At 56.6% G+C, this 24,127-nt stretch overlaps 1 protein-coding gene across 3 annotated transcripts in view; it reads left to right on the top strand.

Annotated features, from left to right (window-relative positions):
* Positions 1-2,405: 2,405 nt before the first annotated feature.
* ESYT2 (extended synaptotagmin 2) overlaps positions 2,406-24,127 on the top strand; it is a 79,193-nt gene continuing 57,471 nt past the window's right edge. For 2 of the 3 annotated variants that reach the window (XM_055133939.1, XM_055133932.1), the window contains exon 1: positions 2,406-2,773. In XM_055133939.1, coding sequence (XP_054989914.1) covers positions 2,498-2,773 — 276 coding nt within the window. In that variant the 5' untranslated portion in view covers positions 2,406-2,497. Of the gene's footprint in view, positions 2,774-6,071; positions 6,111-24,127 lie in introns of those variants that run through there. The other variant, XM_055133946.1, reaches the window with a different exon arrangement.

The following is a 24,127-nucleotide window of genomic DNA, read 5'->3' as shown; positions in this document are numbered from 1 at the left end:
GTGCAGGCCTTGTAGGACCCAAGGCCCACATGGCAGAGGTGGGGCTGTGATAAGGCCTGAGGCTGGGCAGGAGGGAACTGAAAGCAACGGATGATGGGAGTCAAAGCCAGTGACTGAGGTGGCAGCCACTTCACAGCATTCAGAGACAAAGCGTCACTTCACTTCATATCTGAAGCCAATATCTGAAGCCAATCTGAAGTCAAATCTTTGAGAAAAGCAGAAACGGTGCAGAGAGTTCAGTGGGGAAGGTGCTTGCCTTGCACTTAGCTGGCCTGGGTTCTATCCCTGGTACCACATATGGTCCCCTGAGTCCCTCCAGGAATGACCCCTGAGAGCAGAGCCAGGAGTACGCATGAGCATTGCCAGTGTGGCCCCCAGGCAAAGAAAAGAGCAGAGAGGACAGGAAAGGATTGATTTAAGCAGAAGGCTGCCCTATCCCTGTAACTTGGGTGGGTTATTTCAAGGCTGAACTGAAGATTTTGTTTTATTTTGTTTTGCATTTTAGGTCACACCCAGCGATACACAGGGGTCACTCCTGGCTCTGCACTTAGGAATTACCCCTGGCGGTGCTCAGGGGACCATATGGGATGCTGAGAATCGAACCCGGGTAGGTCGCTGTGCTATTGCTCCAGCCCTGAATTGAAGATTTTGTACAAGACCTTTTGTACAGGCTCTCTGCGGCTCCTTTCCCTAGGAGACAGTCTTTCAGGAAAACTGCACAGAAACAGGTCACTGAAAATGCTGCAGGAGATGCACGAGAACAAGGAGTAGAGACCAGCAGAAACCTAAGATGCCCACCGGAGTGAGGTATATAGCCTGGTTGGTGACTCGAGAGGACGGGGGCAGTGGAGGGGGTCAGGAACCGCCAAGCGCCAGAGGAAGCTGTCTTCCACAGACAGGACGCCAGGAGCCAGGGGCAACGCTGTGCCCCAGGTAAGCAGAATGTGTCATGTGCCCTGTGTCTGCAAACCTTTTAACTTCATTTCTTTATAGTAGAAAGGCCATGGGACAGACAGACCCACGTTCCTTCCTGTTTACAAGGTGATCAGTTCATGTGGAGCTTCGGCGGTCGGGTAAAAGGTGGTGTCGGAACCCCGAGCTAGTGCATAGGGAAGAGGGTGGAGACTCACGGCTTGACATGCTTACAACATGCCCACGCGTGCCTTGGAGAAGAGCGAGAACAGTAAAACCACTTCCTTCTCGGTCTTGGGTTAGAGTTTCCCGCAGCCGAGCGCACTCGACCGAGAGCGTTTGGGAGGGGCCGCACCCAGCGGTGCTTCAAGTCGGTCCTGTGGGCAGCTCCGAGACGCGTGGGGGTGCGGGGACGGAACTCGCGGCCTCCGCGCGCACGGCAAGGCCGTCCTTGCCATCTCCCGCGCCCGCGGCGTCTTTCGCACGAGAATTCCTTTTACCTCTGCCCGTGTGCTCCAGAGCATGCGTGCACACAGGGTTCCACAGACCCCCAGGTGAAGGGGCAGGCCGCCAGGCACTGCGGGCCGGCCGAGTGCAGCTGAGACCCCAGGCTCCCGCCCTCCCGCACCCACGTCCAGCTGGGCGGCGGAGGACCCGAGCAGGTGCGGCGCGGAGACCCCCTGCAGGGCGTCTGTCCGAGGACCCTCCCGCGGCCGGGCGCACGGGCACCAGCTCCGGGGTCGGGAACAAGCGCGGGGAGGTGCGGCGCGGGGGTCCTGCACGGAGCCGCCAGGGCCCGGCCCACAGCCCGCGCCGCCCACCGTCCCCACGGTCACCCACCTCGCGGAGCCAGGCCAGCCGCGGCCGGCGGACAAGCCCCTCACCCAGGTTCGGGGGCAGATGCGCACCGCGGAAAGTGCCCGCAGCCCCAGGCCAGCCCGTCCCTGGTCCTACCGCCCCGCCCCTTTCCCTGATGCCACGCCCCCTTGACTGCTCGCCCCGCCCTTGTCCTACAGCTCCGCCTCTTGCCTTACTGCTCCGCCTCCCTTGACTGCTCGTTCGCTCCGACCTTTCCCGCTCGCCCCGCCCTGTCTGCCCGTCCTCCCGCCGCGCCCCGCCCCCTGACGACCTTCTCGCCCCGCCCCCGTCTGCCCGCTCGCCCCGCCCCCCGCTCGCTCGCCCCGTCTGCCTGCTCGCCCCGCCCAGTCTGCCCTCTCACCCTGCCCCGCCCACCCTCTCGTCCCGCCTCGCCCCTCGCTCGCTCGCCCCGCCCCTCGCTCGCTCGTCTCGCCGCCTGCTGGCTCGCCCCGCCCCGCCCCGCCCTTCAGCCCCGCCCTTCCTCTCGCCCCGCCCCACCGCCACGCCAGCTCGCCACGCCCCCGCCCGCTTGCCACGCCCCACTCGCCCCGCCCCCTGCCCGCTTGCCCCGCCCCGCCCGCCGCTCGCCCGCCGCTGGCCGCACGCAGCGCGGGCTCCCTCCCGCACCGGCCGCCGCCCGCCCCGCGGCCCCGCCCCGCGCGCCGACGTGACGCGGGAGCGGCGGCGCCATCCGGTCGCGGCCGCGGTGCTGCGAGGGGCGCCGAGCATGAGCGCCCCCGCGGCCCCGGGCCCCGCGCTCGGCGTGGACGTGCCGGCGCTGGCGGCGCAGCTGGCGCGCGGCTTCGCGCTGCTGCTGCCGGTGTACGCGCTGGGCTACCTGGGCCTGAGCTTCAGCTGGGTGCTGCTGGGGCTCGGGCTGCTCGCCTGGTGCCGCCGCCGCCGCGGGCTCGGGACCGGCCGCCTGGGCCGCGCCTGGGCGCTGCTGGACGCCGAGGAGCGCGCCGTGCGCCCGGCCGTGCGCGCCTGCGACCTGCCCGCCTGGGTGAGTGCGGGTCGGGCGGGGCCTGCCCAGCTGGGGTCCCGGGGTCCGCCCGCCCGGGGTCTGCCCGAGCCCCCGACCCGGCGTCTGCCCGCCCGGACACACGGGACCCGCCCTCCCGGGGTCCGCCCGCGCCACCGACCCGGGTCCGCCCACCCGGACACACGGGACCGGCCGGCCCGGGGTCTGCCCGAGCCCCCGAGCGTTCGCCCGCCGGGGACACACGGGACCCTCCCGCCCGGGGTCTGCCCGCCCTCCCGACCCGGGTCTGCCCGCCTGGACTGGCGCTGTCCCCCAGGACACTGCCCCGGCACTGCTGCCCCGCCCGCCGCCCACTCCTCTGCCCAGGTGAAGCGCGGCTGGCCGGGCCTTTCGTACGGCCACGTCCGTGCAGCCACGTCGCCCCCCCTCCCGGGCCGGTGACTCCCGCCTCTGGTATGCGCTCGGCCGCCCGCGGCGGTGGGGGCGGCGGGAAGCCGCGGTCCTGTTGCGCCCAGTGGGCTGTCCTCCCTCCCCAGGAGACTCGGTGGAGAGCCCTGAAGCTGCCCCCGAAGACATGCCGTCACAGTCATTGAATGTGCGTGTTCCTGGTCTTTGCAAGGGAGTTTTCAGTGGAGTGCTTGGACAGGGGTGGACTTGGTCAGTGAGCTGGGGGCGGGAGGGGCCAGGACTCAGCGAGGGTCCAGCCTGGTGCGAAAGGGCCATGGCATTACTTTGTCTTTGTTTTCTGCTTTGCTTGTTGGCCACATCCTTGGCTGCTCAGGGGTCACTCCTGGCTCTGCTCTGGCCCAGGTCAGGACCATATGTGGTGCCGGGGATGGACCCAGGTGGGCCGTGTGCAGACCCCTGACCTTCTGGGCTATTGCTCTGGCCAGGTATTGTTTTCGCCTTGGACATGTCTCAATTTTAATATGTTTACTGAGTTGACTCATCTTACTCTCCTTTCCTAGTTCTTCCCGAGCACAAGTGAATCGTGACAGTTTTAGACCACAGGAAGTGGTGCACATCTTCAGATAGAGGTGCCCACACGCAGCTTGGCAGTGTGTGAAAGGGCCAGCCCGTCTCGAAGGGTCGGTTTTCACAGAGGAGGAGAGGGTCTGGAGAATGGGCCCTTTGTCCTGTCATTAGACACTGTGACCCAAGTGTGGGGCATTTGGTACCAGGGACAGAGCGCCAGAGAGCTCACTGGGGTCAGTGAAGGTTTTACTGGCTGGAGGCCTGGGCTTGATCCTGGGCACCACCTGGCAACCCTGCATTGCCCCCCAGCCTAGTTATGACCCCTCCTCCCCTCAAAAAGGAGGGAGATGTAGGGGCCTTTAGCTAGAGGCAGGGAACACTGGGGAGGAAGTCAGAGTGCCCAGGTTGGGAAACCTAAAGAGTGGTGCACTTCGGAAATGCAGAATTTATGTTTCTTGTGTCTGTATCATGAGACATCAGATGGTGGCAGGAAGGAGCTAACACCAGACAGACACATTACCCGAACAGCAGGCAGGATCAGGACTGGAGTCCTCAGGACTAGGTGGCATTCGATAAAAACGTGGTTTGTAGCAGATTTGCTGGCGAAGCCTTGTGAACTGAACACTTTCACATGGTAAATAAACATAACTGTTGCTGCCACATTGGAGGACCACTCTAAAAAACAAAAGCAAAAGTAAAAGGCTGATTAGCCAAAGATCTGTTTCTTGGAATTTCTTCTGTGTGACTTGAGTTGATGAGCTATAGTTTTGTTGTTGTTTTTTTTTTTTCTTGGTCACACCTGGTGATGCTCAGGGGTTCCTCCTGGCTCTGCACTCAGGAATTACTCCTGGCGGTGCTCGGGGGACCATATGGGGTGCTGGGAATCAAACCCGGCTCTGCTTCGTGCCAGGCAAACGTCCTACCCGCTGTGCTATCACTCCAGCCCCGATGAGCTATAGTTGTTATCTGTAGAATAAGGAACTTACATTTTCTCCAAAATTCTTGTTTACTTCAAGTTTTTTATGTGCACATTATCAGAACATATTTCTTTCTTTTTTTTTTTTTTTTTTTTTTTGCTTTTTGGCACACCTGGCGGTGCACAAGGGTTACTCCTGGCTCTGCACTCAGGAATCGCCCCTGGCGGTTGCTCAGAGGACCATATGGGATGCTGGGAATCGAACTCAGTTCGGCCGCATGCAAGGAAGGCAAACGCCCTCCCCGCTGGGCTATCACTCCAGCCCCCAGAACATATTTCTTAAAAAGCCTGGGTTGCTTAGAAAACTTCTGGAAGTTTTCACATGAAACCTGACACTGATTATGTCCAACAAAAGTTCTAGGAGTATGGGGCTTGAGGGAGATTTTTGAAATTGCTTGTTTTTGTTTTTGTTTTTTTCCCCCACCACATTGGTTGTGTTTAGGAGTTCTCCTGAGTCAGTGCTCTGGGAACTATCCGGGCTGGGGAGCAAACCTGGGTCTCCCATGTGCAGAGTCATCTCCTGGTCCCCAGTGTCCCCTGTTTAAAAAAAAAAATTGTATAGTTGTGTATTATTTTTGTAAGAAATAGTAAATTACACTGTCAAGAAGGGTTCTGCCAGTTCTGCTATAGCTAGGGAGCAAATGAAGGAAATCAAGATTTCAGGGCTGGAGATGGTACATCAGGCAGGGTTACACCCCATATGGTCCCCGGGCCCCACCAGGAGCCACCCTGAGCGCAGAACCAGGAGCGAGCCCTGAGGACTGTGGCTCCCAAACCCCGAAACTCAAGGTCTCATTGTCAGTATAACTTTGGTAGTTACCACTTAGGGTCTTCGAAGGAGATACATTTGTATACTTATTTTTTCTTTTTGGGTCACACCCTGGGGGTTACTCCTGGCTCTGCACTCAGGAATTACTCCTGGCGGTGCTGGGGACCGTATGGGATGCTGGGAATCAAACGGGTAGGCCCATGCAAGGCAAACGCCCCACCTGCTGTGCTAGGCTCCAGCCCCTTGTATACATTTTTAAAGAGTGTCATGGACAGCTGTGGTTCATGGGAGGCCACACGAACCTGTGGGCCTCTCTCCTAACCTCACTTGGGAATTTGTTCAGCGCTAGATTGTTTCTGTTTGTTCTTTGGGCCACACACGACAGTGCTCAGGGGCTAGGCTCTGGCTGTGTTCTGAGTGGCTGAGGGGGGGAAGGGGCGGGGCTCAGGGTGGTGGCCGCCCCCCACCGCCCCCCTGCAGGAAAGTGCCTTTTCTCCTCCCTGCCCCTGCAGCTGCCTCAAGGAGAGGAAAGCTTCGCACCAGACAGGACAGTGAGATACAGTTTAACACTTTGACAGAGTGCGTACATTGTTTCAAGTGGAGACTATTGGGGTATGAAGAGTGACCCAGTGAAAGCGGTAATTGTGCAGACCTTGTTATTGGTGTTCACTCTCCTTTCCCGTCAAAGAGGGAAAGCCAGGACGAGTCTGGCGTGATGGATTGAGGCCAGCCCTGTCCTGGAGCCGGTTTGCTGGTCGGTGCCAGCTATTGAAACCAGGTGTCCATTTTGTTGTCTATCTCTGCCCTGTGTGGACTGGGGCCTGCAAAATCAGACTTCGAGTGGAGTATTCTTTGGTGGGGGATGCAGGTTCCACCACCCCCAGGAATGCTCGGGGCTGACTCCTGTCCCTGCGCTCACCGAGATGGGGAGGTGCCCAGCGAGGCTAGCTCCACCCTGTGCTCTCTGCTAGGCCAAACAGTGCGCCTGAAAAGCTTTCACAGACTGAGTAGGAATGTGCTCCCGCTACTTTTTCATTTGGAAATTGCTTGCATTTGTTATTTTGTGCAGCAACAAAGTTCTTATTAAACAGCTTACTTAGAAAGGCTTGAGGGAGAGGGAGAGAATGGTGTTCCCGAGAGTAAGGCTTCTCCCGAGTGAAGAGCAGACAGGTGAGCGAGACGCGTGGTCGGGGAGAGCGTGGGCCGAAGAGTGAGCTGGAAAACTGCTTTTAGTATTTTTCAGATAGTGTGTACTGATCCTTTGAATGTTGTCCGTGAGTATTGATTATTTGGCTGCAGGTAAGCAGAGACCCAAACTGTCATTCACAGCATTACTCACTATTTTGACAGTTGGTCTTTCGTCGCCTTCTCTGTGATGACTGAGAGGTAGAGGGAGTCATCACCCTTATCTGTCTGTTCTGCGCGAGTGGGTTTCGACAGCCAGGCCCCAGACCAGTGCCAGCCACTGAAATCTCGCACCGCCTAACACGGGGTGTGCCTGGGTCATGCACTGGTACTGTTATATTCTTCGTATACATGGTGTTTCTTTTTCGGTTTTGGTTTTGGGCCACATACGGTGATGCTCAAGGCTTACTCCTGGCTCTGTGCTCAGGGATCACTCCTGGTGGGGCTCAGGGGGCCGTATGGGATGCCGGGGACTGGACCTGAGTAAGACAAATGCTGTCGGATTATACCTGCTGTACTATTGCTCCAGCCTGTAAATGATGCTTCTTTATTTCTGCCTTTGCAATCTGAAATATTTATTGTTTTCACCAGTCTGCGGGTATAAAAAGGGTGAAAACTTTCCATTTTCTGCTATTGTGTACAAGCTTTTCCTGGGGGAAATTTTTTCCCGTAGTTTTTCTGGGATGCTCAGGAGAGTTCACTGCAGATCAAAATGTAATTATGTTGGCTGAGAACTAAATCAAAGGCTATAAATAAACATATTTGACATATGACCTCCTTTCAGAAAAAATATTAATCAGCACTCCTACCCAAATACTCCTACCCTACCAAATAAAGTAGCACTGTAGCACTGTCATCCTGTCGTTCACCGGTTTGCTTGAGCGGGCACTAGTGACATCTCCATTGTGAGACTCGTTGTTACTGTTTTTGGCATATCGAATACGTAACAGGTAGCTTGCCGGGCTCTCTGAGAGGGACGGAGGAATTGAACCTGGGTCGGCCGTGTGCAAGGCAAATGCTCTACCCACTGTGCTATCGAAAACACCTCCCCTGTTTGCACCAACGCTGCTATTTCCCTGAGTAGGTCCAGCTCCCCAGAGGGGTGGTAATTCCACTTGGCGGAACAGGGAATTGAGGAGCAAAACACACCCTTTCCAGGCCAGAGATAGCCCCGAGGCTAGTGTGGGTCCCCTGCCAGCAGCAGGCTCCCACCTCTGCCTCTGTGAGGCCCCCAAGTACTGCCAGGATGGAGCCCTGTGCCAGGAGGTGCCGGACAGATGACACACCACAGCCATTAGGAATGGCCCGCAAACAAAGCGAGGGGCTGGGGAGAGGGCCCAGAGGGAGGCACTTGCTCTGCTGCAGCCAACCTGGGTTTGATCCCGAGTACTGCCAGAAGGGATTCCTGAGGGCAGAGCCAGGAGTAACCCCTGACTGTTGTCTGGGGTGGCTCACAGACAAACAAAACAATAACCCAAACCACCAGAACTAATGGGGGAGATTACCTTGGCCGTGCTGGGTGCTCCTGTTCATGCTCAGACAGTGCTCCTGGCCGGCTGCTTAGGCCTCCTTCACGCAAAGCACCAGCTCAGCCTTTGGATCTCTTTCTGGCCCGAAAACAAAGTTTAGTTTTTCTTTACTTTTTTTCCCTTTGTGGTGCTGGAGTTTGAACCTAGAGCTTCATACCTGCAAGGCAGAAACCGCACCCGAATCGTGGGCCTGGCCCCCCGTTGGCCGCGACCCCCTGGTCTGCAATATCCAAGTGACCAGCTCTAAGCTGAGGCACTCAGACCACATACAGGTCACTCCTCCACTGCCCCCAGTGCTGCGCAGCCGCGGGACCCCTGCTGCTCTAGCTCAGAGCGGGGGCTACACCTCTCCCTTCCCGACGCACAGGAGGGCTGGGCCCAGCACTCAGGTTCCCAGTGCTTCACACAGCTGGCCTGTGTCCAGAGCCTTCACAGGAAGAGTGCAGGCTGAAGTGAGTGATGGCAGAGGGAAGAAGCAGTGTGTGCGTTCTCGGTCTTGGCCTTATTTTGGGGGTCACGCCTGACTGCTCAGTTCTTACTCCTATGCCCAGGGGTCACGCCTGGTGGTGCTCGGGGGATCACATGGGGTGCTGGGGATTGAACCAGAGTTGGCCGCACACCTCAGCTCCTGGGCTGTCTCTCTGACCCAGCAAATTTAATTGGAATAACGCTAGACAGCCTGAACATCTGGTCATCTTGGAGCCAGACTTAACTCTTAACTTAGATTTAGGTTGTTCATACATAATTAAATGTGATTTTGAGGTGTTATTGATTGGTTTCATACTTGGAACATTCTATCAGAGCATGATTCTAGAATGTGCTATTTATGGACTTCTGCAGTTCATGTTTCCATGACAATGCTGCCTCCGATACATTTTCTCCCTGCATCTAAAGCTCTGAGGACCCCGGCCAGGGAAATAACTCAAAGGGTTGGAAGACACTCACTGCATGGTCCCTTGAGTACTGCCAGAAGTGGCTCCTGAGCACTTTGGGTGTGTCCAAATAGTAAAAATAGTGAAAAGATCTGAGGACGGCATTGAAGAAGCGGCTGTCCTGCCCACACCTTCGTACCTGGGGCTGATGGGAGCGGGTGTGATGGCTCCCGAGTGCTGTGCGGGGTCGACACAGAGAAGCACGAGGATAGACCGACCCAGTCCGAGGAATAGCAGGGTGTGGGCTGGGAGGTGGCCCAAAGGCTGCAGCGCAAGCTGCATGGGGGAGCCCTGAGTGATCCCCTGCACTGGAACAGCCTCGAGTACTGCCAGCAGTGGCCCCCGCCCCAGCCCCAGGAGAAGGGCGTTAAACTCAGTGCGAGTAGCAAGATGCGAGTATTTGTACCACAGAGTGGGGCTCCCCGCCCAGGACCGCGGCTGTGGAGGGACTGAGGAAGGTGATGGCGGGGTCCGAGGCCCAGGGGAGAAGAGAAGGGCCCAGGCCCTGGCCCTCGGCTGCCCCTCCGGCTCCCGGGGCGCACATGCAGGCGCGACTCTGGAGACCCCCGGGTGCGGCAGCAGGAACCGAGCACGTGGGACCAGAGCATGGAGACTCCTGCACCGTGCAGGAAGAGTCTTTCCTTGCCTCACCTGCCAAGTACCTGGCAGCCAAGTCACTGTCCGGCTGAGGCCGATGGGGGGAAGCGCCTTCCTGCGGCCCTCGGGAACTGGGTGGGGCCACAGGGTTCTGTGTGTGAATGTCACACAGTGTTCTCTCTCCAGCCCCACATTAATTTTTTTTAATGTAGGAAAAATATATTGAAAACATCATGTATAATTACAAGCAAGCGTAGTAGTTGGTAGAAATTATGACCTTGGATGAAATTGTTGTTATGAATTTTTATAGTTGTGCTGAGAAGCTGTACTAAACAATTTGTTCTGAATTAACGATTTTCTAGACCAGGGCTCCCATATGTACTTGGCTACTGCACCCTTTACAGAAGAAAGTCATTGCCAGCCTGGAGACCTTCCTTTATGTGATCCCAGTGCCCCCAGCTGCGGCCAGTGCGGGTCCCTGCCATTCCCGAGGCCCTGCGGGTGCCCACTTTGGGAAGTGTGTCCTGGACTCTGAGTGACTCTGGGAAAGGGACAGAACGGTAGGTTTCCAGCTGGTGACGGGGGACGGTCCTTTCTGAAAGAAGCTTTGTGCCTGGGGAGAAAGCAGCACTGGCCGAGTATCCCCAGGAATGACCCTGGTCCCCTGAGCACTGCTTGGGGATCTCCAGAAGTGTGTGTGTGTGTGTGTGTGTGTGCGTGTGTGTGTGTGTGTGAGGCCAGTTAGTTCACTTTGCACACTTGCTGGAGATTTAGGGCTAGAGGACGGAGCGCATGTCTGCGTTGCCTGTGGGAAGCCTTGGTTTGCTCCCAGCACTGCATGATATTTTTATTGATCCTTTTGAGCGTTTGCCGCCCAGTCCTCCGCAGCCTGTGCGGCTGCCTCTGCCAGTACTGCTTGGGCCCAGCAGTGCGGGGGGTCCGTGAGGCTGCAGCAAGCCGGACACGTGCTCAAGCCCTTTGGGCGTCTCCTCAGCTCCTGTACAGCAAAATGAACATATTTTTTCTTTTTTCTCCCAGTTTTATTTTATAGAGTTCACAGTGATTGATCACATTCAGTATTCCAGCACCCATCCCACCACCGTAACACCTTCCCACCACCACTGTTTTGAATTTCAATACCACCACCCAAGCCTGTCCCAAAAGTAGGTCCTAAGTAATTTATTTTGTATGGCTTGTTATGAACAATGCATTAGAAATGATCCAAAAAAGTTTCCTTAAAGGATAGTGTGTGAAGATGATTGTATCTCACCCTGGCGCCATTAAGCCCTTGAATAAGAGATCACGTACATGTGGGCTACGTGGTGAGCCTCATGTGCTAATATTTATTTATTTTTGGATCGAGATCGGCTGCCTCCTACCTTAACCCCATCAGATGTGGTGTGCTGCTCTTGGTAGCTCTGTGGAGTGGAGTATGAAACCCCCTGTGGCTGGGATGTGCGCACTCCAGGGATTCTAGACTCAAACAGGGTCGTACAGCTGGAGGTGACTTTGGGATCTTGTGGCTTGTGGTTCTTTTGTGAGATTTATTTGTGACTCTCTGAATCACGGCCATTAATAAAAATAATTTTTTCCCTGGATTTTGGGCCATGCCTGGCAGTGGTCAGGCTTACTCCTGGCTCTGTGCTCGGGCGATGGTGTGTTGAGTCGGGAAGGGAGCCTGGGTCGGCTTCATGCGGGGCACGAGCCTCACCCGCTGTTCTGCCTCTCCAGCCCCAGACACAGAGGCTTCACCGACGTGACTAACATCCCTTTCCGGCTCGAGTGCCAGAGTGCAATGACAGCCAGCAAGCTGGGTGGCCACGCTGCCCTCTCCGTTTAAGCTCTGGGCTTTGGGCTGCTCCCGGGGAAGGGATGGCCCCAAGGAGTGGTCACTATGGACATTCTTTTTTTTTTTTCTTTTTCGGTCACACCCAAAAAGAGGTGTGCACAGGGGTCACTCCTGGCTCTGCACTCAGGATCACACCTGGCAGTGCTCAGGGGACCATATGGGGTGCTGGGAATCGAACCCGGGTTGGCCATGTGCAAGGCAAACGCCCTCCCGCTGTGCTATCGCTCCAGCCCCCAGTATGGAAATTCTTAAATGAATAAAATGGCCTTGACCTTCTTTTGGTTTTGTTTTATTTTGGGGTCTTATCTGGCAGTGCTCAGGCCTTGCTCCTGGCTCTGAGTTCAGGGATTTCTCTTCCCGCTTGTGGGACTGTATGGGGTACTGGTGATGAAACACGTCAGCTACGTGCATGGCAGGTGCCCTACATATGTGCTGTCTCTCCAGCCCTTGTCGTGCTATTTCATTATTTGTAAAACTGTCATTGAAATTAAACATGAAAGTCTTCCGCTTGTTCATTTAGTGAAGTTTGCTTTATCTTCCTGCTTTTAACATGTGGATGAAGCTTTCTCTGTTCTGTTTGCCATCACTACACTGGTTCCAAAGGCATTTTTCTTATTATGAGAAAGATTCGTGATCATTGTGGAACATTTCAGGCCTTGATGAAGAAACAAGAAGAAAGTTAACTGCAATCTCATTAACTGCTGACGGTCATTATGAACATTTTGGTGATTTTCTCAATCTTGGATGATGTGTTTGGACATAGCTGTGTGGAGCAGTGATGTCTTCCTAAGTCACATGTGGACATGGTGTCATTAACCTTCAGAAGTCAGACTATATTGCTTTATTATCTGTTAACAGGAGTGCATACTGTTTTTAGTGACATTTGACAGATTTCCAAAAACAAGATTGAGAGCTAACGGTGAGAAAGATAAAACTACTCTGAGATATTCAGGTTTTTTCTCATTTCACCTCATGAGGTTGTTTATTCGAGCTGTCGGTCAGGTGTTCTGGGGTAGCTGAATTGTCTTTGAACTCATCAGGCTGGTGTGATAATTTTAAGTGAAAGTCTCACTTTGGAGGGCAGTGTTTCATTCTGGTCGCTATGTGTGATGTCAGCTGTACAGATTCTCGAGGACACTTCTGGAAGGGAAGCCTCTCCCCGTCCCAGACAGCACTGTGGGGGGGTCTGGAGGGAGGCGAGAGGGTCGGGCGCTTTGCATGAGAACCCCGTGGACTGCTTGCAGATGGCCGCCGTCCTTGTCTGAGGTCACCGGCCGTGTGTTGTGGATGCAGCCCTGGCAGGGGGCACCGACCCGGGCTCTGGCCCACTGCTGGGGGCCAGGCTTCAGGCTGTGGGTGTGCGGGAGCCCCCGAGACTGACCCTGCTGGACTCCCTGCCCCGGTCACTCCTCCTCATGAGCCTGGGCCTGGGCTGGGTCAGTGGCAGGAATGGGAATATCAGGTGGCTCTGGGTCAGAGCTGGCCGCCCAGCTTGATGGCCGTTGCCGGGAGTCACCCCCTCAGCTCGCTGGACTGGAGCTTCTGTTCCCTGTGACCTGTTGCTGCTGAGACTGATCTGCTGTAGTGCTTTGTTCTATCAACACTCAGGAGTGTTCCTTAGGGGCTGGAGCGATAGCACAGCGGGTGGGGCGTTTGCCTTGCACGCGGCCGACCCGGGTTCGATTCCCAACATTCCATATGGTCCCCGAGCACCGCAAGGAGTAATTCCTGAGTGCATAAGCCAGGAGTGACCCCTGTGCATTGCTGGGTGTGACCCAAAAAGCAAAAAGAAATGTTTTTTAGGGGATAGGGCAGCAGTACAGCTGGCAGAGTGGTTGCCTTGCCCGTATCTGACCTGGGTTCCATCCCTGACACCCCGTTTGGTCCTCTGACACCTCTTTAGGAGTGAACCCTGAGCGTAGAGCCAGGAAAAGGCCCAGGTACCACCCCACCCCTTACAAATGGTTCTTTGTAATTCCTATTTGTAATTTCTTTGAAACCCCTAAAATAATGCCCAAGGAGTTTGCATTGTTAACTCCTGTCCTAGCTTTGTATCAGCTTGCTGCAGTTTTGTTTTCCTTGGATCCAGTGGTCCTGTGCCAACGTGGCTGGATTCTGCCGTGCATTGGCAGCAGTGACACTCCCCATTCTTGCAGGAGATGAGCAATTTCCATTCTGCTGCTTGTTTCCTGCCTCTTGTGGCAGGTGCTAGGTAGGGTCTATACTGGGGATTTGAAAATGCATGTCCTGGGGCTGGAGCAATAGCACAGCGGGGAGGGCGTTTGCCTTGCACGAGGCCGACCCGGGTTCGATTCCCAGCATCCCATATGGTCCCCTGAGCACCGCCAGGAGTGATTCCTGAGTGAAAAGCCAGGAGGTAACCCCTGTGCAATGCCAGGTGTGACCAAAAAAAAAAAAAAAAGAAGAAGAAGAAAATGCATGTCCTGTTTCTCAGTCGGTTGTAATGATTTGACTTAATCTGTTTGCAGAGCTGGAGGTTTCTTTTTTTTCCTGTCGGCATCTGGGGGCTTGATAGAATTGAGGGTTTCCAGAGTAACAAAGGTGTGTTGGAGACAGAGGGCGTGAGCTGCACATGCCCTAGAACGCACAGCCTGTGCCCACGTCCTCAGGTGCCAGTGTCGAGATGGTGAGAGGGTGGGGTTCTGGATCTGAGTCGCGCTTGTTTTGTTCTTTTCGCAGAATTTTTTCCCTCTTGGTAAAAGCATTTAGTTAGGTCTGTTTTGTTCTGTGACCACGTGCAGGGACTTGGTGGGGCCACTGTATAGTGGCTTTCGCCCCATTTTGCGCGCTGTGATGTGGCGCTGGTCTGCGTGTGGGTGGGCTGCCTCCGCCGCAGAAGTGCTCAGGAGGGTCACGTGGCTGGAACCTTGGGCCACTGATGTCTTGTTTGGCTTCTGTGCCTGACTGTAGGTCGTTACATAATGCTGCGATGTCATTGTATGTGAGGCTGTTGACTATTTCAGTTGTGCTATAAATGTTCCCGCGTCTGGCAAGTGATTGCACAAGTTTCCTTAACGCTTTCTGAATTAATGTTGGAGTACCAGGGACTAAAATATAGTGCAAAATAAAAGCAAGGATAAAATTTCTAGTCTGTTTTTCCACATGCACAAAGACTTGAAGTCTCTCCAGTACCTAGCCAAGGTGCTACCCTTTCTCAGTGCCTGAGTTCGGGTGTGGTTCTGTTGGAGGAAGTACGGTGGGGTGGGTGGTGCTGGGTCTGAAGGCTGGGGGAAAGGGTGAGTGCAGGTTCTAGTTTCATAATGAGTGAGCAAGAGGGGTTTTTTGGTTGTTGTTTGTTTTTTGTTTTGTTTTGTTCTGGGGCCACACCCACCCAGCGGTGCTCAGGGCTTACTCCTGGCTCTGTGCTCAGGGATCACTCCTGGTGGGCTTGGGGGACCGTATATGGTGCCAGGGATTGAATCCAGCTTGGCCTTGTGCAAGGCGAATGCCCGGCTATTGCTTTGACCCCAGCGAGAGTTTTGAGTGCTGCCTCCACGGGGCCATTGATTGAAGAGACTGCTGCTGACTTGATGGAGTAAAGCAACTCGAGACCTGGGCCAAGGATGTGAAGAGCAATGGGCCAAACCAGGACAGGAGTGAGCAGGAGAAGGCAAGGAAATGCCGCCTACTAAGAAACTTTGGGAAGGATGGGAGGAGTCGTTCTGCTTTCAAATGCTGACCTAGGGATTTAGAGAATCCTTAAGTGCCCTTTAAAAGCAGCCAGGTGGCTGGTCAGTGGGGTCAGAGCAAACCCCACTGGAGCAGCTGCCGACAGGTGCGAGGAGGGGAAACTGAGGAAAAGCGTGTGGACTGCTGAACAAGGGAGAGGGCCCCGGACAGACCCTGTGGAAGAAAGCAGGCGATGCACTGCTCCTCAGCACCGTGCGTGGGTGCCCAGACCCTCCTGCTGGGGCGCTCAGACCCCGTTACTTTGCCTGACCTGACGAGTCCAGGTTGAACTGGGGCTCTGCCCCGGACCCTGGGCATCGATGCTCTCTGATCTAGCCTCGGTCGCCCTCCGAGGGGAGCCAGACCGTGCGGCTGAGACTGGCGTCCTGGGCTCCAGCAGGACAGCTGTGGGGCAGACCTCCAGGGGCTCCCTGCTGGCCGTGGCTCCCGAGGGTCCTGCGAGACGGGCCCTCCCGAGCCTGCTCCTCGAGAGGAGATGGGACGGGAACACGGGCTGCTCCTGCTTTCCTGCTCCTGTCGGATTGTTTCCTCCTGCCTGCAGAGCGTCCTGTGATACTTGGTCGGCTGGTAACCGATGTCCTCAGCTTGTGCTCATTCACAGAAAAATGGGCTCTCAGACTCGTCCTGTACCAAGCTCCCCCGGCGGGGGGTTCCTTTCTCCTCTGTTTTCCAATAAACTCTCTGTCTTGGGGAAAGTGAAGGAATAAGTGTAGTCACAACACAGAGCCCCACCTCTCAGCGGTGCTGCTGACACCCTCATGCTTAGGGTCCTCGGGCCACGTCCTGAATCACAGACCCCTCACTAGCGAGCAGGGTCTACCTGCGCGTCCTCCTGGCTCTGGCGCGTACGTTCACGTCCCCAGGCCCGCCTTGTTCCCTGCCTTTGCCTCAGCGCCCACCTCTGGGCGCCCACTCCACTGTCTGCTGAGCGGCGCGTGGTCCCTTCGGGGTACTTAGCATTTGAGGTTTCCCCTCGTTTCCTTCCAAACCTGACGGGTAACTTCACCGCTTCTTTCCTAAAACTGCAAGGAAGTTGAAATAGCAAAACTGGCTTTTAAGTGGCGTTATTTAGGGGAGAGGTAGTGAGGCATAGGCGGTCGCATGCCTTGCACGCGGCTGACCTGGGCTCCACCCCGCGCTCCACGGTGTCTCCCTTGCTCGGCCAGGAGCGAGTCCCGAGTGCAGAGCCAGGATTGATCCCTGAGCACAGCTGGGTGTGGCCCCCAAGCAAAAATACAAAGAATGACAGACCTGTTTTGTCCGTCTCTTTGCTTGTTTGGGGGCCACACTCAGCAGTGTCCAGGGCTTACTCCTGACTCTGCTCGGGGACACTCCTGCCAAGCTCAGGGACCACATGGGTGCTGGGAATCGAGCCAGGTCAGCCGTGTGCAAGGCAGGCGCCTGACCCGCTGTGCTGTTGCTCAGCCCCTACACTGTTGAGTTTTAGTTTTTGACTCCACAGTGTCATGAGACCATCATGTTTACCTGGTCGTGGTGCGTCACCCAGAAGAATCCTGGTCCCTTCCGTGGTGCGTCTCCAGTTCCCTCTGCTGCCCTGCAGAAGCCCTGGCCCACTCCCTGTCCCTGCGGATGGCAGGAGGGCCCTGCACGGTGTGGCCTTTGTCTCTGGCCGGCTTCGTGTGGCAGGTTATCCCAAGATCGCAGTCAGTGGCACAGTTCATGTTTTCCCTAGGGGCTGCCTCAGCACGGCTGCTCGGCCTGGTGGTGTGACTCTGAGGCCACTCGGGCACACTGCGGCCGGGGTCACCTCGAGCCCCGCACACCACAGGTGCTCTGTCCCGAGTGTCTCCACCCTGCTGCCTTCTTCTTGGGGATGCTTGTCTGTGGGATGGAGAGGCCACAGTTTGTTCATCTTCTCAATTCTTGATAAACATGAAGTGTTTCTGTATTTTATTTTATTTTATTTTATTTTTTTATTGGATTTAGGGTCTCTTGGGCAGTTCCCGGGGGACACTGTGGTGCCACTGGGGTCGTCTGTGGGCAAGGGAAGCAGCACGTTAGCCCTTGCTCTACCTCCCGGCCCCTGTGGAGGTTTGTGCTTTGGTCACTGTGTGTGACCATTCACACACGGCCTCCCCTGGACCCCTCTGCTCTGGGCGGTATCACCCTGAAGTGGAAATGTCGGGTCTGACTGTCTGACCCAGAAAGAAAATTCCGCGTACTTAGCAGCAGCGTAGAAGGTTCTGGTCTCTCCCAGCACCCTGCCTCTCTGATGGTAGGTGTGAGGCGGCACCTCGGGGTGGGTGTGACGTGCGTCTGCGTGAGAGCTGGTTGTTCTTCACCTCGCCGTGCACATTTCTCCTGACTTCGGTCGTGAGATGTGTTGGCAGCGGCAGGTTAGCCGTGCTGGGAAGGTTCCCAAGAAGTCGCAGTCCCAGGGCCAGACGGAAACACCTGGTTTCTCCCTGCCCTGGACTCTGCCTCCGTCAGAGGCTGCCTGGGGCCGGGTCTCTGTGACCGCCCTGGCTGGCGGGGAGCTCTCATCTGCTCGCGGCCCTGTCGGTGCCAGCGTTTGCTGACCGCCTTAGTGGACCCACGCCCGGAGTGTGTTGTCAGTGCCACGGGCCGTGGCCTTGTAGAAGCCAGCCACTTCCTCTGAGTGCTTCAGGATTCGGCAGGTGCTCCAGGAAACACGGAGCCAGCAGCTTCCTCAGTCTCCCCGGCCCCAGGGTCTCAGCCCCTCAAGCCTGGCCGCTCTGCTGACCCCGACCCAGTTCCTGTCCCGTGAGGTTCTATCCACATGGCTGGTTTATCTGTTTCTCAGCCACATCTCTCAACCTCGCGTGCCTTTTCCCTGGGGGAAATCAGCTGCAGTGTCGGCCGGCCCCATCGCCTTTGCATGTAGCTCCGGCTGTGAGTGTGTGTTTGGGCGGGTTCCGTCTGGCTGCACGGTGCTCCGGCCACCGGAGCTGGGGTCCAGTGTCATTTTTAGGGAAAGATACATTTGGGGTTCCTAATACCTTGTTCTGTGAAAGAGGAAGACGTGCTTTATCTGTTGGCTCTGGAACAGAAGCATGAGTCTAGGGGGAAGGGGCCAGGCATGAGATTCTCCAATACAGTTGTACTACAGCGTGTTTCTCTGTGATCCAGAGAGAGCTGCAGGCGGGGATGCTCCTGCTGCGCGCGAGTCCCACACCCACAGTGTCTTTGAGCACAGCCAGGTGTGGCCAGCGCCTCCCCAGGTGGCGTGAGGCCTCCGTGGTGGCTGCTGAAGGAGAATGTTACTGCTGGCCTGTTGGTGTTATTAGCGCCTGTTGGTGTGAGCCCGGGCTCCTGGGCAGAGCTATAGAGACGCGTCACTGACTTACCTGTCCCACGGCCCCCGATACGGCAGGCTCACTCTGGAGCACCCGTTCAGCACGACCAGCCAGGAGAGTGAGCAGGGGCCAGTCTCTGAGTCTCTCTTTGGGAGAAGACAGAGGGAGCCTGGGGTGTTGGCCAGCTCCCTGCCCACAGCGAGGCTGCCAGAGTACTGGTCTGGAGTCGGCCAGCCCAGGCCTCCGAGTGTCCACTTCTGCCTGTGGTGGGGGCGGCCCCACAGAGTTAGGGGTCTCCGTCTACAGAGGAAGGAAGTGCAGCGAGCGAACTGCGAGGTCCCTGCCAGCTCTGCAGATGGACAGGCTGAAGGCTGGCTCTTCCATGGTGGCCTCGGGGGTAGAGCAGCCAAGGTGGACACAGTGAGTAGCTCACATCCCGCAGAGGCCGAGGCCAGAGTCTGTCAGGAAATGCACACGTGGGTTATTACATATGCCACGAAGGTTTACCAGTTAAGCCGTCTCATGGCCTCACTCGACATTGCGGCTCTGAAAGGTGTACAGCGTGTTTGGGGGGCTGGGTGGCTCATAGCTGCCACCTGCAGCCTCTCTGCCTGGTGGTCTCTCCCTGCAGCGTTTGGGGGATCTTGTGGTTTCTGGGATGGAAATTGGGGCTGGCCACATGCAAGGCCAGCGTCACGAGTTAACCTCCTGGTACTATCTCCCCAACCCATATGCACTGTGGTTTTGTTAAACTGCTCAGATGATTTTGGACCGTTACTAGTGTGACTCTTGGTCGCGCTGCCTTGACGAAGGAGGATCCAGTCCTTTTGTTGTTGCTGTTTTGGCCACACCTGGCTGTGCTCAGGGATCACTCCTGGTGGTAACTTAGATACAGGGGACCATACGCAGTGCTGGGGTTGAACTGGGGTCAACCATGTAGGAGGCAGTTGCCTTAATCCCTGGACCAACTTCCTTCTGAGGGCCAAATAGATTGTGTCGTTGATGGCTAATTCAGTAAGCAGGAGCTCTGAAGCAGGGTATTATTTTACTGCTAGACTTCTGAGTAATTTGTTTGGTCCTATGACTATTTTGGGAAACATCTGATTAAAATAAATGGAGTATTGCAAGGCAATCTGTATTTTAGGCATGATACTCAGTTCTTTCTTATTTGCCTGCTGAGGATCAAACTCAGGTCTCATGCTTGCAAGGCCTGCATCTTCCCAGGGAGTCACCCCCGGTCTTCCCTTTCATAGTGACTTGGGGGGCCAGGATCAGACCCACGTGGGGGTCAGCAGTGGGCTGATGTGCTGTGCCCAGAGCCCCTTTCATTTTTACAGCTACACTGAGAAAGTTCACATGCCAGATAGCTCAGCCATTTAGAATTCACGGGGTCATGGAACCACCATCAAAACCTTATTTTAGATTATTCTCGTCCTCAAAGGAACTCCATACCCATGAGAACTCATTTCCTGGGCCTCCCGGCTCCCTGCCCGCTCTCGGCGGCTGTGACTCACGTTCCGTCTCTTCAGGCTGCCCCCAGCAGCCCCTGGGGTGGGACAGCAGCGAGGTCTGCGATCATTGCTGCCTCCGACGGCTGACGTGAATCAGTAGAACGTAGATGGTAGGTCACCAGACAGACCAGGGGGCCGTGTAAGATGGTAGAGAGCAAGGGTAGGGGTTGGCAGGCGGGTGGTGGGTTGACAGATGGTGATAGACTTTAGATGGCAGATAGGGAACAGGTAGGCTGATGGGCAGGGGGTAGATACTGTGTCATCTCCGGGCTGTGATTTGTCCCGTAGCTAATAAGAGGAAATGGTTCGGAGAACACTGAGAGAAAGTTACACAGAATCTTTATTGTACCTTTTACAAGGTCCACAATTATTTCAAAAAACAGGGGCTGGAGCAATAGCACAGCGGGTAGGGCGTTTGCCTTGCATGCGGCCGACCCAGGTTCGATTCCCAGCATCCCATATGGTCCCCTGAGCACCGCCAGGGGTAATTCCTGAGTGCAGAGCCAGGAGTAACCCCTGTGCATCGCCGGGTGTGATCCAAAAAAAGCAAAACAAAACAAAAATCAATTATTTCAAAAAACAAAACAAAACAACAACCAACAAAACCTTGAGAGTGAGCCTCGGTCTCCTGGAGCGAGATCCGTTTTGTTACTGTTTCTGCCTTTAGCCATATCCATACAGTGAATAGACCGTGGATCTTCAGGGGAGAATTGGCGAGTCCAGGACCTGACCAAGTGACGTACCAGAATGTTGTTAGCCTCCCCCTCGCCCCCACCAGACCCACCCTAGTACCTCCTTGTCGTCTTCCAGCCTCTTGTCTGGGAAGCAAGGGACAAGAGAGCGAGGCAGGAAATAAGAGCGAGGCAGGGCACGGAGAGCGAGGCAGGGCACGGGAGAGCGAGGCAGGAAACAAGAGCGAGGCAGGGCACGGGAGAGCGAGGCAGGGCAGGGAGAGCGAGGCAGGGCAGGGAGAGCGAGGCAGGGCACGGGAGAGCGAGGCAGGAAACAAGAGCGAGGCAGGGCACGGAGAGCGAGGCAGGGCACGGAGAGCGAGGCAGGGCACGGAGAGCGAGGCAGGGCACGGAGAGCCAGGCAGGGCACGGAGAGCCAGGCAGGGCACGGAGAGCCAGGCAGGGCACGGAGAGCGAGGCAGGGCACGGAGAGCGAGGCAGGGCAGGGAGAGCGAGGCAGGGCACGGAGAGCGAGGCAGGGCACGGAGAGCGAGGCAGGGCACGGAGAGCGAGGCAGGGCACGGAGAGCGAGGCAGGGCACGGGAGAGCGAGGCAGGGCAGGGAGAGCGAGGCAGGGCACGGAGAGCGAGGCAGGGCACGGAGAGCGAGGCAGGGCACGGAGAGCGAGGCAGGGCACGGAGAGCGAGGCAGGGCACGGAGAGCGAGGCAGGGCACGGGAGAGCGAGGCAGGAAACAAGAGCGAGGCAGGGCACGGAGAGCGAGGCAGGGCACGGAGAGCGAGGCAGGGCACGGAGAGCGAGGCAGGGCACGGAGAGCGAGGCAGGGCACGGAGAGCGAGGCAGGGCAGGGAGAGCGAGGCAGGGCACGGAGAGCGAGGCAGGGCACGGAGAGCGAGGCAGGGCACGGGAGAGCGAGGCAGGGCACGGGAGAGCGAGGCAGGGCGTTCCTCCTGCCGGACCGTCACAGGGACACTAAGACTGAGGTGGTTCCGTGTTTCGCCATTTCAGTTCGTGACAGCGAGTGTAATAGGTGAGACACTGAATATTGGTCTCAGGGAGCCAGTCAAGGTCAGCACTGGTATCCAGGAAAAGGCAGTTTCTTTCTCATTGTGTATAAGTGGTCAGAGGGAGCGACAAGCAGATCTGAGGCTTCCTTCCCGTTGCGGCTCGTGAGGGTCGAGGCTGCACGGCTGCTCCTCGCTGCCCCCGCAGCCTGGGGCTGGGGCTGGCACAGGCTCTTGCCGGCGGCTCTCCCGGCCCTGCGCCTGCTCACGGTGCTTTGTCTCAGGGCTGTCCACCCGGCGCTGAGCGCAGCGGGCCCGGGCTGTGGCCCCTCGCAGACTGCAGCGCGTGGGGCCATGTTGCGTGCCCGTGCGCTGGGCTCTGCTCTCCCGCTCTCCCTGTAAGCCTGGACGTTTGGAGCCTGAGTGGCTGAGAATAAAAGTCGGCTCCGGAGACTCCTGTAGAGACTTTTCTGGAACATCCAAACTCCCAGTGACAGTCTGACGTGGTGAGTTTGTGACTCCTGCAGGGCCACACGTGCCGCCAGCACCGTGCTGGTGTTGGCCCGGCCCGTCTCCTGTGGGTGCTCCGTGCCGCTGCCCCACCCTCCTCTCGCTCTCCCTGTAGCCTCTCGAGGCTCGCGTGGTGGTGAGTGCACGTGCTCTGTCCAGGAGCCTGCGTCCCAGAGCACTGCATGGGGAGGACCCGGCGGGCTCTGAGCCCGAGCTGCGTCCGTCCGTCAGGGTGGAGCTGACGCAGAGACCTTTGCCCTGAGCTGTCCTTTTCCTTCTAGCACCTAACGACTGTGTACGGGCTGAGAGTTTTATTTAAGTATGCGTCAAGTCCTTGAAAGATGGCCATGAGCATGACTCTACACGCAAGCCCTTATAAATCTGTGCCGGTATTGCGGAGATGAAGCCTTGTCCAGCTGGGCGCGGTCACGGTGCGTCCCTGTTTGAGGCTGCTGTGGACTCTTCCTGCTGGCTTGCATTCCCCTGTCACCTCACGCGTGCCCTGGTGTCTGCACTCTGAATAAGTGGGTGTAAGAGAGTGTATCTGACATAGCAGCTCCGTCCCCTGAAATCACAGAAGCCTGATAAGGAAGTCCCTTAAGACGGTGTTTCTCACCATGGCATATGGGCCCTGCGGGTCCCCAAAATATTCCAGGGACGTTACAGTGAAATTGCATAAGTGGGGGGCCAACCAAGAGGATGGGGGTTGTGAGCTGAGGAAGAAAATAAGGTCACAGGGGACCAACAGTCAGAAAAAGGTGAGAAGCTTTGCTTTGACTTTGCACAGTCCTTTCAGCGAACTCGAAGCAAGCCTTGTTTTAGGTAATTTAGACAGCTTTGGTAGCGGTTCAAGGTGTGTGGTGGACCGGAGAGGCAGGACAGCGTGCCGGGCACTTGAGTCCAGCTGGGCTTCACAAGGTGCTTAGCGTCCCCCAGCCCTGCCAGGATCACCCGAGCACAGAGCCAGGAGTAGGCCCTGAGCACCCCTGAGTGTGGCCCCAAAGCAACAGAAAGAAGGTTTGCTGGAACAAGCGGGCTTTTAAAGTGGTTTTTTTTTTTTAAACTTTACTGTTTCCCACACGATAAGAATAGTAGTGACCATTCAGGAAACAAAAATGGGGATGGACTGTTGAGGGTGAGTGTGCCCTGAGCTCTGAGGGGGGATGGACTGTTGAGGGTGAGTGCGCCCTGAGTCTAAGGGGGGATGCACTGTTGAGGGTGAGTGTGCCCTGAGCTCTGAGGGGGATGGACTGTCCAGGGTGAGTGCGCTCTGAGCTCTGAGGGGATGGACTGTTGAGGGTGAGTGCGCCCTGAGTCTGAGGGGGGATGCACTGTTGAGGGTGAGTGCGCCCTGAGCTCTGAGGGGGATGGACTGTCCAGGGTGAGTGCACTCTGAGCTCTGAGGGGATGGACTGTTGAGGGTGAGTGCGCCCTGAGCTCTGAGGGGGGGATGGACTGTCGAGGGTGAGTGCGCCCTGAGCTCTGAGGGGATGGACTGTTGAGGGTGAGTGCACTCTGAGCTCTGAGGGGATGGACTGTTGAGGGTGAGTGCGCCCTGAGCTCTGAGGGGATGGACTGTCGAGGGTGAGTTCGCTCTGAGCTCTGAGAGGGGATGGACTGTCGAGGGTGAGCAGGCTCTGAGCTCTGAGGGGGGATGGACTGTCGAGGGTGAGTGTGCCCTGAGCTCTGAGGGGGGGTGGACTGTTGAGGGTGAGTTCACTCTGAGCTCTGAGAGGGGATGGACTGTTGAGGGTGAGTTCACTCTGAGCTCTGAGAGGGGATGGACTGTTGAGGGTGAGCAGGCTCTGAGCTCTGAGGGGGGATGGACTGTTGAGGGTGAGTGTGCCCTGAGCTCTGA

Source organism: Sorex araneus, chromosome 1, assembly GCF_027595985.1.
Source record: "Sorex araneus isolate mSorAra2 chromosome 1, mSorAra2.pri, whole genome shotgun sequence".
In the NCBI taxonomy this organism is placed as follows: domain Eukaryota; kingdom Metazoa; phylum Chordata; class Mammalia; order Eulipotyphla; family Soricidae; genus Sorex; species Sorex araneus.
Note: the sequence above shows the minus strand (reverse complement) of the source record. Positions and strands in the feature narration are given on the sequence as shown.